We start from the raw sequence: 13,191 nt of genomic DNA on the forward strand, positions 1-13,191 counted from the left end.
TCAGTTCCCCTTTGTTTTCTTGTCTATACAGTGAATAAGTTTTATTGACAGAAGGTCTCTTCAGATTCCTTCCACAGTGTCTGGAGGTGATAATATCTCCAACTTTTAAAAATTATTGCTTGTCACAATCCTCCACAGGCCCAAGTCTTTACTCATTTGGCATTGTTCTCTACCCTCCAAGCTTTTTCATAACTGAATGAGGTGTGTGGGCAGCCTAGACAAGCAGTAAGAAAGGTTGAAATTAATATTTGCTAAAAGGAAAACGGCTAGACCACATATAGATCAACCAAATCCACCCGGTAAGGCCAACTGAAATAGATGAGATGTCTTTTCAGATACAAAGGCTTAGTCACAGGCACACTGCTCCATGCAGAACTCGTAAGCAAGATGTGAAGGAACGTGCTGGCAACTCAGTGCCTCCCTACAGTCTCAGCTCTAATAGCAGGAACTAATGCTGCTCTGACTGAAGTGCAGGTGATTGCATCAGAACAGAACACCTAAGTCCTGGTGAAGTTGAAGTTCCCCCCAAAATTCAGTCTGGCATAGATAGAGCAGTTCATCAGGCTGAGGACCTGAAATGGTAGAATCCTGTTTTAGTCCTTAAATCCAGAGTTTTCAGAGAACACAATTTGTTAAGCAACACGTTCTTTCTAAATTCTCCTTCAGGTTTTTCATATGAGAAGGATCCCCGGTTGTACTTTGACGACACCTGTGTTGTTCCTGAGAGACTGGAAGGTAAGTAGCCACATCCAGTTTGTTGGGAAGCTGGAAGGTTCAAGATGTCAGAGTACGTTCATCGGTCTTGATGCCAAATTAGCATTTGCCCAAATCAGCTGAGAAACTTGAGACTAAAGTACCACATATGTGTCTTTGTCCCAAACAGGCAAAGTCAAACAAGAGCCCACCATGTATCGGGAGGGGCCCCCTTACCAGAGGCGAGGTTCCCTTCAGCTATGGCAGTTCCTGGTTACCCTTCTTGACGACCCAGCCAATGCCCACTTCATTGCCTGGACAGGCCGAGGCATGGAGTTCAAGCTGATAGAACCAGAGGAGGTAAGCACTGGAAGCTGGGATCGGGTGATTTGATTTGTTGATGTTTGTTCCTGTTCTCCATTGAGCCTTTTTACGGTGTTAAATATGCTCTTCCTTCTCATTCAGATTCTAGCCCGGCCAATGGGCTTGGCAGTGCCTTTTCTATTAATAGCACAACTTACAATTCACAGACAGGCAGAGTTCTCCACTGCAGAATATATAAAAAGTATTAGTAACACTTCTGCAAACTCTGGGGAGGGAGGCCATGAAGACTTACATTCTAATAGGGTCTGCTCTCTCTGTTGGAAAGTCTTTTTCAAGTGTTCTTTCAGTGATACCAACTTGTTTTGGTGTCAGCCCTCATATGTCATAGCCTATACCAGAGGTTACATGAACAGGTTGTAAGACATTTAGGTAATATTATAGGTTGCAACTACCCCACTGTGTATTTCAAACGGCTCTAACCTAGAGAAATAAAATTATCAGAGATGGGTCAATCTTAGGAAGTTAGATTTTTTTTTTTTAACGTAGTATCACAGTGGTTGAGGACACAAACCTTCATTATTTTGTTAATAGAAAGAAGAAACATTGTTACTGTTTGCCCAGACTATTGACAGAAAGGCCAATGGACAGAACCACTACCATTTCTTCAAAAGGGGAGGACATCATAGAACTCTTCCTTTCCTGAATATTACAAAGTAAATTAAATCAGGCTCTGAGTTTGGCATATTTCAAAAGGTGTTGTTTTTTGTTTGTTTGTTTTGGTTTTATGGCCACGCCACACAACTTATGGGATCTTAGTTCCCCGACCGGGGATTAAACCGGGGCCCTCAGCAGTGAGAGCTCGAAATCCTAACCCTTGGACTGCCAGGGAATTCCCAAAGGGGTTGATTTGATTTCTATTTGATTTAGAATCTAGAGAGACTATAAATAGAAAAGAAATAACTTCCCTGAAAATCCGACATATGCTTCTTTTGGTAGCATGTACTTAGGTGTTACATATTAAACCAGCAGAGCAAAATGTATCTTTGGGTTGGGTGTGATTGGAATGGGACCAATGCTCTCGGAAGGAGTTTGAACAGGGACTGCAGTTGTAGATGTTGTTCCATCAATTCCAGGGCCCACTTTAGCACACCAAGGGGACAGGTGGGTATGGGGGTTAACAGCAGGAGATTTGGAAGAAGAAAGTGGCCTGAAAGTTAAGATGAGCAAAGGAGAATGTGTGGATTGGAGACTTAAGGAGAATCCTGACTGATAGGAGAGGAAGGCAGGCTTCATTAAAGGCAGTTAGAGAAGATATATGTATGGTGTTCCCGATCTTGCATCATTCACCAAAAAATAGAAATATGTCAACACCTCATATTGTAAACGGTTTCTGTTAAGAGTCAGTCTACCTTCAAAGCCAGGGTTTGGTACTGCTGTGTTTTTCTAAGGGTGTCTTTTTGGCTAAGTCGTGTTTAGAAGTGGAGCTGCGTTTGCGGCTTCCAGCCACACTGGAGAGCATCCGCCCTGCATTCTTTTCCTCATAACGTGGCCTGGTTTATGTGAGGCTTGAGGAAAGCATTTCGCCCAGACTCACTAAGGCTTTTTGAAAGTCAGTCTGTCATGTGAGCAGCCCTTATTGATTTATCTCATTTCAAACAGGAGCTCTTATTACTTTATTGCCACTGCCTCTGGCCTAAGCACAGGCTGTATAGCTGCAGGTAAACCTGGTTATGACCCTTTGTAAAGCTGTTATTGAATCTGCTGCTCTCCTACCAGCGGTAAAGAAAATGATGAACAGATGGCAAAGGGCCCCGGCTTTCTTAATAACGAAGCTAATACTAAGCCAGAATGCTCACATAAATGCCAAGCAGCCAAGTCACAGGGGAGGCCTGTGGTGGCCTTGAGCCTCCCTCAGCTGGTTGGACAGCTTTGTTCCTTCAGGAAGTACTTCTTTCCGCTGCACCTTGAAATCCCCGAGCATTCCATGAACTCCGAATATTCCGTTCTCTTAACCCAGGATCAGCTCTGTTCCACATGTGCACTTTGGCCTCGGGACATGCGGCATTTGAATTTTTTCGCTCTCTAATCCTTGTATAACTTGGAGGGCCCTACTCTTGTTACTGTCAGGAAGATACCAACTCCTCGAAAAAGCTGTAAGAAGTTGTCATGGGGGAAGCTTGAAGGGTGAAGCGGAGGAGGAAGCTGTTTGGGCCGTAATTGTAGGCAGCTGTGTGGCTGAGTAGTGCACTCTGGGTAATTATCCATAATATCCATTACACTGTGCATGGAAATTGTGGTTTTGGAACTGCTTTTGGCAGGCCTCCTAATCAAATGTCTTTTGATTGTCATCCAGCTTAGCACCCTCTCAATTATGACTGACTCGGCTTTAATCTGGAGCCATTTTAACTGTGAATCTGCATTAATGAATATTTTGGGGGGTAGGGTTGTTTGTTGAACATGTGGCAGATAACTGATGCCATGGGGAGGTTTAAAAGGACGGGCTGCTAGAAAGAGCCGCTCCCTGCGCTGCGGCTGCTGTCTCTTAAAAAGGGAGGAAGAGACGTGAGGTTTTTTTGTTTGTTTGTTTGTTTTTAAAACTCCTTCGGCCTCCATCCTCAAGATGCATGCTATCAAAGTAACGAATGTGAAAGATGAAAGAAAGGAGGAGCTGGTAGCAAGCTATTGCCTGCTCCCCTCCCCCCAGAAATGGGACAGCCCTAATTCCCAGCTGCTCTGCAGTTGTGCTGCATCATGATTACTGCAGAAGGAGCAGCCCTGGTGAGGGCTACTGAATCAGAGGGCCCTGGCCCAAGAGGATGAGTCAGTAACTATGGCTACCAGAGCTGCTTTGAAGTCTGTGCATATATAAAACCTCTCTCCAGCAAGCTACTGCATATGCACGTGACAGCAAAGAGAGGTCACGGCTGAAGTTGAAAAATATTCACGAATTGTTTTCCACCACTGACTGTAGTAAAATGATGAGGCTGGGCTTCTTTTAAGGGTCCCTGCATCACTTGTGTCTGACAGCAGTTCAAGTACAGTTTCATGGTGTCATTTCTTCTGAACAGGTAAAAGAACATGTATTGATTTAACAGGTTCTTTCTTACCCCTATTTCTATTGGCTTAAAAATAGAAATTGGTTAAAAATAGAAGTTGGTTAAAAATTGAAATTGGTTAAAAACTGGTTAAAAATAGAAATTGATTAAAAATTGGTTTTATCTTCTCGGGACTTCCCTGGCGGTCCAGTAGTTAAGACTCCACGCTTCCACTGCAGGGGACACGCATTTGATCCCTGGTCGGGGAACTAAGATCCTGCATGCTGCTTAGTGCAGCCAAAAATAATAATAGTAACATAAAATGTGTGTCTTCTTTAACCAGGGGATGTATTTTTGGTTCATTTTGCCTTTTGGGCCATTTCAAAGAGTTGAACGGGTACAATGTGGAGAAAGGGGGAGAGCCAGGGATAATCGTGCGCGCCGTGGGGCACAAAACAAACGAATGGAAATTTAACTTTCACACAGTTTCTTGCAAGGCAGAGTGGAACCTGGCTATTGAATTACTGTAATATAATTAGGACAGATGCATTCTTCCTTACTTACCAGATTATTTTTGGTATTTATTAAAGGTCATCTTAGAAGACTAAATTCAGAAGACGTTGCTTTCATTCTGCCCCAAATACTTTTAAAGAATACTTCAAGTGAAATGTGGTTTTATGATCCACCTTTTCCACTTGCAGTCTCCCTACTTCTCATTCCATGTTTGTCATCTTTTTTTTTAATAAAAAGGAATGTAGTTATTTTGGTTTTTTAAGTTTCTAAAACTGACCCAAAATGTTCAAAACGTGATCCCTGGTTTGCATACATTTAAAGACCTCATATTTCCAAGGTTATTCTTCTCTTACCTCGACAGTCATCCTTATAAGTAGGATTTGGGATGTTGAGATACTTGAGAACAGAGATTGCTTGCCTGTCCTGCTGACCTCCACTAGGAAGTTTTCTTGCTATAAGGCCTCTTTGCCCAAAGCTCCAATTACACCCCCCCATCACTGCACCTCAGAGGTGGACCAAGTTGGATATAATGCACTTCAGGACTGTTTGGGAAGCCCTGTTAATTTTTCATTAAGTGGATAATGGTGCTACATGTTTTAATGTCCATTCTGCAAGTCTGCTGGGAGCAGGGGATTGGATGGCAGCAGGCTGAAATGATCCGATTCCCCTTTACTCCATGAGCTGCTATAAGTAAACATCTACCAGCCCCTCTCCAATCTTATTAGAATTGAACTTTTGCTCTGCTGGCCCATTAGCAACTCACCAGTGTGTTTCTAATGTTTCAGGAATGACCATTCTAATTATTCCTTATTGACTGCTACAGAAACCATAGCACTTAATGGCAACATACTAATGGTCTATGGGTATTGGTCGATAATTCATATGTGGAGAAACAGTAGAGAGCCTGCTTCCTCTGGGACGCTAGCCAAGCCCTCTGCAATCTTAAAGTGCTAGGATTTTTCCACCTCTAGGTCTCACCTCTTAGCATTGACTGAATCATCACCTTTGCTGAATGTTTGGTCTTGAGGGAATTCAGCGCTTTTCCTTCCAGGTCAGAGAAATGCGTCACTGACCAAAGCAGTCAGGTTCTAGAACTGGCTCTCCTGGGACTGGGAGAAAACCACTAAGCCCAGGGAATGAGTTTCCATTGCTTTCCTGTCTCTTCAGGTCGCTCGGCGTTGGGGCATTCAGAAGAACCGGCCAGCCATGAACTACGACAAGCTCAGCCGATCTCTACGCTATTACTATGAAAAGGGCATCATGCAGAAGGTGAGCGATTACTAGAGACGCTTAGACCACTATGACCACTCTCAAAGAAAATGTCAAGGGCTTCTGAAATAAAACTGTATGTGATGACTGGGAGGAAATGTTAGCCTCGTAAGTAATTCTGTGATAGGAAAAACATCTTGGAAAAAGTTGAGTTAAATGAGATAATAAAGAGCACCTTTAATGCTGTTGGGTACATGAAAGCCAAAGGTTGTGTATGGAAGACACTGTAGGAAAATTAGGCTCCTCTGCTTTAGACTGTCTCTACTTACAAAAACGTCCAGACATTTAGGCTAACTATTATATCCATAAAGGAGCAAGTGAGGGAATCGACTGGAAGGTCTCCCCTCCTATGAGAGCTTAGGCGAAGTCTTTAGTTGAAACACCGAGACCTCCAAATATGTTGGTTTAATACTCCCAAAAGTGTTAGGGCAGTAAAAAAAATCTTATTTCTCTTTTAGAACCTTAGAAACTGGAACTCAAGTTAAAAACCCAAGGTTTGCAAAATGGCAGAATCACCTGGTAGCAGGTAGCAGAAAAAAGGATGAAGTGTAATTTTGAGGAAGCCAGTACAAAATCCTTATTGCTATAGGTGGTGAAGATCCACAGTCTTAAAATCCTGTGGATAGGCAGAAGATGAGAATGGAAAATCTTTGATTGGTTTTTCTTAGCCATCAGATTTTATACTGTACTGTTGCCCAGATTCTAGCATTTACACATTTAAGCAGTCTACATGGTAGATGCCAAGATGCACTCAGAAGTATATTGTCATTGCTGCTGAGAACTTGTCTACACTGAAGCCAGGTTTATCTTTCTCAGAGGCAGGTGGTAATATGACCCCATATTCCTCTCATCTCCTTAAAAAATATTAAAACGGCTTTTCATGGATGGTCTTCTGGATAAGATCCAGACTTTAATGCTTCATACAGGCTCAAAGCACCATTAAACCCTCATTTCCTCACTTGTACTTGGCTGCTTTCACTAGCATAGCCATCTTTCTCTTAATATATTTGTTTACCAAACAATACATATCACATTCATGTAAGTTATCAAGCATACTATAAAATGAAAAAAATACCTATTAAACTACCGTCCTACTTAAGAATACTAACGCCTTCATTGCCTGGCCAGCCCCTACTTGTTTTCTCAGTAAATCACCTCTTTACTCCAAGAATCTGAAGTTCTCAGGCTGAGTTACATGGTCCCTCTTCTGCTTCTGAGAGCACCCGGGCTCATCTCCATCACTTCCCCTACTGTCTGTATTGTAAGTTACTCCCTGGCTTGTCAGTATCTGCCACAGGAGTATCAGCTCCTTTGGGGCAGGAATGAGGGTTTGACTTCAGTGCTTGGCACAGAGTGAGTAGATACTCTAGGATGGGTGGTCACCCCACCCAACTTCCCCCCCGCCTTTTTTTTTTTTTGCAGTACGCGGGCCTCTCACCGCTGTGGCCTCTCCCGTTGCGGAGCACAGGCTCCGGACGCGCAGGCTCAGCGGCCCAGCCGCTCCGCGGCATGTGGGATCCTCCCGGACCGGGGCACGAACCCGTGTCCCCTGCATCGGCAGGCGGACTCTCAACCACTGCGCCACCAGGGAAGCCCCCCCCTTTTTTAAAGGGTTAAATTCAGTGGGGTTTTAATATGTGCACAGAGTAGTGCAGCCGTCACCACAATCAATTTTAGAACATTTTATCACCTTAAAAAGAAACCCTGAACCCATTATCAGTCACTGCCTTTTTCCCCTCAAACTTCACACACACTCTCTCCCCTTTTAGTTTTAACATTATCAGGTAGAATCCTAAACTCAGGAAGGAGGGCCATTACTCCTTTGCTGTTCCCAACTCCAGATCCAATCTGAGGGAATGTAATCAAGACAGTTAACTTGAACTAATGGCAACGAGTTGTCCCTATGAACTTGTTCCTAGGTTTTCTAAGGAAGTAGAAGAGAATTTTCTGAGAATAAAAAAAGGCAAAAAGTACAGCAAGGCACAGGAATGAGACTTGGGGGGCTCAGATCCAGTACTCCATTTATGCTTTAAGGAAAGTCAACCTTCCAAAGCCTGTTTCCAATAAAAATGTAGATAAAAGTCCCTAATCTAATCTCAAAGGGTAATATATGTGAAAACATTCTAGAAATAGTAATGTGCTATCCAGTGTAAGAGATCATTGTTATATTTATTACATGACCCATGAGTAAATGAGAACTAAATAAAAGAGGAGTGGTAGCATGCCCGTCTGGGGAGGGACTTAGAACAGCAGTAGTCCATACCCTCGGTTTTTGAAAGGGAAGATTGAGGTTCAGAGGTTGAGACTTGTTAGCGACTGAGCCAAGGCTGGGAGCCATCCACTCCTGGCTTATGAGCTGGTGTCATTGCCACTATGTCCTCCTACTTCCCTCTTCCACATACGTGAGCTGACTTTTGGGCCAGGGAACGAGAGATTTAACAACCCAAATAGGGATGATTGATTGTATACATCTGCCACCCTTAATCAAGACCATTTGGTTCTCGTAATATTATAATGCATAAAATTCATATAAAGGTAGTTATCAGTTCCTTCAGTGTAGCAGAACCACGGAATGAGTAATGTAAAACTGCAGGTAAGCCAAAACACAGTTCTGTTTGGTTTTGGAACAAACTTAAAATTCCCACACAGCTCTCTGAATTCCTAGCCCTTCAGAGCAAAGCTGTCCTGGGAAGACTGTAAACTTTGGAGGGAACTGAACACATGGTCTGACTCCTGCATCTTTCAATCCTTATATCTTCTTGTAATATCAGGCACCAACCTCAGCATAACCATTGTTTCTAGGCTGTGAGTATAACATAGTGAGGATTTTCTTTTAAAAGAACCTAATATGAGTTTGAAATTCAGATATTCTTTTCAACTGCTAAGCTGTGGTGTCAACAAAACACTTGGCAGGTAACAGGTTCCCACAGTTTATCAAAATAAATCTGAATGATTTGGATAATCAGCTACCAATGAGCCTCTTGGTCCCTGGCTCCCTAAGAGCTTGGTGACTTACAAATATCTCATTCTTCCCTTGGTGCCCTGGCCCCAGCCCACGCCCTGTTCCAGCTGGGCCTCATAAGGTGTGTTTTCTCTCTCAGGTGGCCGGGGAACGATACGTCTACAAGTTTGTCTGCGACCCCGATGCCCTTTTCTCCATGGCCTTCCCCGACAACCAACGTCCGTTCCTGAAAGCGGAGTCTGAGTGCCACCTCAGCGAGGAGGACACCCTGCCACTGACCCACTTTGAAGACAACCCTGCTTACCTCCTGGATGTGGACCGCTGCAGCAGCCTCCCCTATGCCGAAGGCTTTGCTTACTAAGTTTCCGAGCGGCTGAGCGGCCAAACCCTAGAGCTAGCAGTTCCCATTCAGGCAAACGAGGGCAGTGGTTTTGTTTGTGTTTCTGGCTGTTCCCAAAGCTTGCCCTTTGAGTATTATCTGGAGAACCCAAGCTGTCTCTGGATCGGCACCCTTAAAGACAGATACCTTGGCGGGGGAGTGGGAACAGGGAGGGGCAGAAAACCACCAAAAGGCTGGTGCCTCAGCTCTGAACCTGACAAGGTTTCTGGGAAAGCAGTTGAAATGGAGCCTCCTTCCCATGGACAATATATGCAAAGCAATACCTTGTTCAGGTTAGTACCCACAAACCAGGACAGAGTGTGTGACAATCTGCATTGATCATGGACTACTAAATGCCTTTACGTAGAAGGGCTCTGATTTGCACAATTTATTGAAAAACATGTCACAAACCCATAGAAGAGGAGGTAGGCAAAGTTGGGGAGGCTCAAACCATGAAGGGTTACAAATATATCTTAAAACTCAGAGAACTCTTCCAGCTTAATCTGAAATGTTTCCTCTTGGTCTGGAAAGAAGGGGGAAAGGATGAACGGCTGTTACCCACTCCATGGTTCTCAAATAATAAACCATTGCTACCCTTGGGAACCGTCTGGCCATGTGGTCACCAAGTAGAGCAAGCCCCCTTTCTCTTCCCAGTCACATGGCTGTGTGTGTGGATGGCTTTAATTTTAGGAGAAGGGTGATTAACACTTTTGACAGTATTTTGTTTTGCTTTGATTCGGGGGATTGTTTTGTTTTGGTGGTTGTTTTGGAAAAAGTTTATAAACTGATTTTTGTAGTTTTGGTATTTAAAGCAAAAAAAACAAACCTTTTGGTAACTGTGCACTGCGCCCTTTAAACAGGGCAGTGCCAACTTACGAAGACGCTGCAGCTTGAAAGGGGCTTTGCTGGGGGCGTCCCCTTAGCCGAGTACAAGCCCTCTTTTATTGCCTGCTTTGTGCTTTCTGCACCAGACAGCCTGATGGAACATTTGCACCTGAGTTGTACATTTTTGAGGTGTGCAGGGCAGCCTGGACACACCGTTTAGATTCTATGTGTATAGTCCCCCGTGTTCCCTCACATGCCCTCTCTGGAAAGCATATGTACATAATACATGTCATGTCCATTTGAAACCTGGTCACCTGGTGGAAACCCTAGGTAGGGATTCTTCCCTGGGCATGACTGATGACAATTTCCATTTCAGTTTGTTTTGTTTTCCTTTTTCTTTGAATTTTGGACTTTAAACCCTGCATATGATTCCGTAGGGTTTGAGACTTACGTGCGACACTGACAGGTAAAGCAGTGGTAGCATCTTAGTTTCCTGCCACTTCTACAAAGGTTTCCTCTGATTGCTGTATTACATTGGGAAAGTTTTAAAGAACCCAGCTAAAGCTATGTGAAAGTTAAGCTCAAAGTAGTGGAAAAAGAATTAGAAAGTGGTAGCACCTTGCTGCCTGCCGATTGGGTTCTGTGCCTCCCCTGACACCTAGCACACAAAGAATGATTATGCTACTCTTCATATGCGAAGGACAGTGCTTTGAGTTGTTTATTGATGGAACTGCTCTGCAGTCTCAAACAGTCCCCCTGGTGACCAGGAGCACATTTGTGAAGAGGGTCACAGAGATAAGGGGTGCATTTTATAGCTATGGAAATACAAGATTTTCCTCTCCTGGAAGCTAATTAGCCCACAAAGGTATTGAACCTGTAGCTTGGGCCTTAATTAGCATTGTATTCTAATCAAAGGACTTTCCAAACTGGTATTTATAGCTTTCTAACCTACACATAGTCTATACATAGATGCATATTTTACCCCCAGCTGGCTAGAGGTTAATTTGTTGTAAATGCTGTATAGGATTTGTTTTTTCCTTTCTTTACTTATCTGGGTTTGGGTTTTGTTGGGTTTTTTTTTTTTTTTTTTTTTTTTTGACGGATTTATGCTGTCTTAGCAAGTACTGAAAAGAATCCTCTGTAGCCTGAGCTCCCCTCCCCTGCTGTAGCCACGTGGCCTGTGCTGTCACGGGACACAGGATGGCACCATCACCGTTGCATTCCCATCGGACTCATGCACCTCCCTGATGGTTTTGTTTCTTTGTTCTTGTTTTTGCTTCTTTCCAGAGTGTGGAAAGTCTACAGTGCAGAAAGGCTTTAACCTGCCAGTTGATTTGAAATACTTTCCCCTGCGCAGGGCCGTTTGCATCCTGCCAAGCTGCGTTATATTCTGTACTGTGTACAATAAAGAAGTTTGCTTTCAGTTTACCAAGTGCCTGAAACCCGCCTCTTTCTTGCCCTCAGTGGTCTAATCTTGAAGCAAGCAGAAGCCACCTGGCATCTTTCTCTCCCCCTCTCAGCTATTTAGCCTTACAACTGTGGAAGTTGATAGATTATGTACAACTGCTCCATCGCCTCATCTCTTAAGTTCTGGCTAAACATTTGACCCAAGAGAGTAGGAGAGTAGAAAGCCAAGAGGGTTTCCCAGCCAATGGTGAGCAGGCACCACCCCCTCTCCTTGAACCCACCTACTTGCCAACTTTTAGTCAACTTTTTTTTAAAGCATAGCTCACCGCTTGGGCCCTGGGTTGCGTGAAAAGATCACTAACTAGGCTAGGACTTTGAGTTCCAAGATACATCCAGCTCAGCCCCTTAGATGGATTCTTGGAAAAACCAGACAGAAGTTAAGAAGACCACACATTCCCTAGTTTTCCCCCCAAAAGGTTTGACCTTAAGGAGTAGAAATTTTACTAATAGTTGTTCCCTCAAAAACAACAACTTAGGAAGGTTTTGGCTGTTTGTTTTTTCCAGCCATAGAGCAGTAAAAACCTTTCTTCCGAGTTTGAACCATGTTACCGAACCAGGTTCATTCTAACGCTCAGCAAGCCAAAATGCTGAGACACCGAGGTTTGCAGCAGAAAGAGGGCTTAATGGGAAAGCAGCGAAGAGAGGAGACGGGAAAACAAGTCTGAAAACTGCCTCCTACAAGGTAAGGGTGATTTATAGGTTTAGGAATAAAGCGTCAGGGCCGACTGAGGCGTGCATGGGGAGCACGGGGAAAGGTGACTGGAAAAAGGTGCGGGAATAGAGGTTCTGCACTAGGCTATAAGCCTCTGCACATCCTGAGGGTGGAGTTTTCAGCCCTCTGTGTCGGAAGGTCACCCAGCGGACACCACGCATGCCCAGTTGGAGGGTCCGTGCTCCAGTCTTAACCAGCCCAGCTCCAACTAGATACACACAGCTGACTCCAAGTTCCCGAAAATATCTCAGGCAAACATTGTTTAGGCCACATGCTCCTTGGAGGACATGGCAAGTCTTAAAACAACGTTGATTAGTGAATGCAGGTGAAATGAATTTAACTCATGATTTCGGGAATATATATATCACTTGGGAAAAGTTTGCAGGGCTCTCTGCAGTATTCGGCCTTTTAGTGTTCTCATTTCACCCTTTTTCTGCACCTTAATTTGGGCTTTTCAAGACTCTTGTTACAGTAGAGAAATAAGTAGATCCTTTTTTCAAGCCTATAACAGAAGGCTTTCTGTGAATTTATCTGCTATATTTCTTTCACTGTTTTACAAGCCCTAAGTGTAGAAACATCTGAGCCTGAATCGGTGCACAGCCGCTTGAATCGAAGCTTGTGAGGAATGAATGTCTGCCACATAAACCCATTGGCTTCGACAGATTAAGAGATGCTTGGGGAGAAGGCAAGGGAGCCAGGACAAAGCAAGCTCTGCCGCTCAGCTTCACCATGATAAGACTGTGACAATCAGCTCCCTATTATTCATGGGCTCATTATCCCCCTGGGCCCATATCCAGATAGTTAACCTAATGCAGGAGGTCACCAAACACTGGGCCTCCCTTCTCCTGTTGGGCACTAGGATAAGAAAGTCCAGAAAATGTGAAGTTTACTCTTCATCGAGGTCCCCTTTCTCGAGCCAAGTCAAGGAAACAATGCTTTTTCAGTTGTTAGATGACAAAGAAGTAGTGTGAGGGCAAAAGAATGCGGTTTTGAGAGCCAGACTATGTGCAGA

General features: G+C 43.9%; 1 protein-coding gene across 1 annotated transcript in view; it reads left to right on the plus strand.

Moving 5' to 3' along the window:
* Nucleotides 1-11,428, plus strand: part of ETV5 (ETS variant transcription factor 5) — a 56,776-nt gene extending 45,348 nt beyond the window's left edge. Inside the window, exons 10-13 of the mRNA XM_082626056.1 lie at nt 667-735; nt 884-1,053; nt 5,733-5,834; nt 8,936-11,428. Of these exons, the coding sequence (XP_082482182.1) occupies nt 667-735; nt 884-1,053; nt 5,733-5,834; nt 8,936-9,157 (563 nt within the window). The 3' untranslated portion in view covers nt 9,158-11,428. The remainder of the gene's footprint in view (nt 1-666; nt 736-883; nt 1,054-5,732; nt 5,835-8,935) is intronic.
* Nucleotides 11,429-13,191: the final 1,763 nt, after the last annotated feature.

Source organism: Mesoplodon mirus (genome assembly GCF_964341445.2).
Source record: "Mesoplodon mirus genome assembly, chromosome: 6".
Lineage (NCBI taxonomy): Eukaryota > Metazoa > Chordata > Mammalia > Artiodactyla > Ziphiidae > Mesoplodon > Mesoplodon mirus.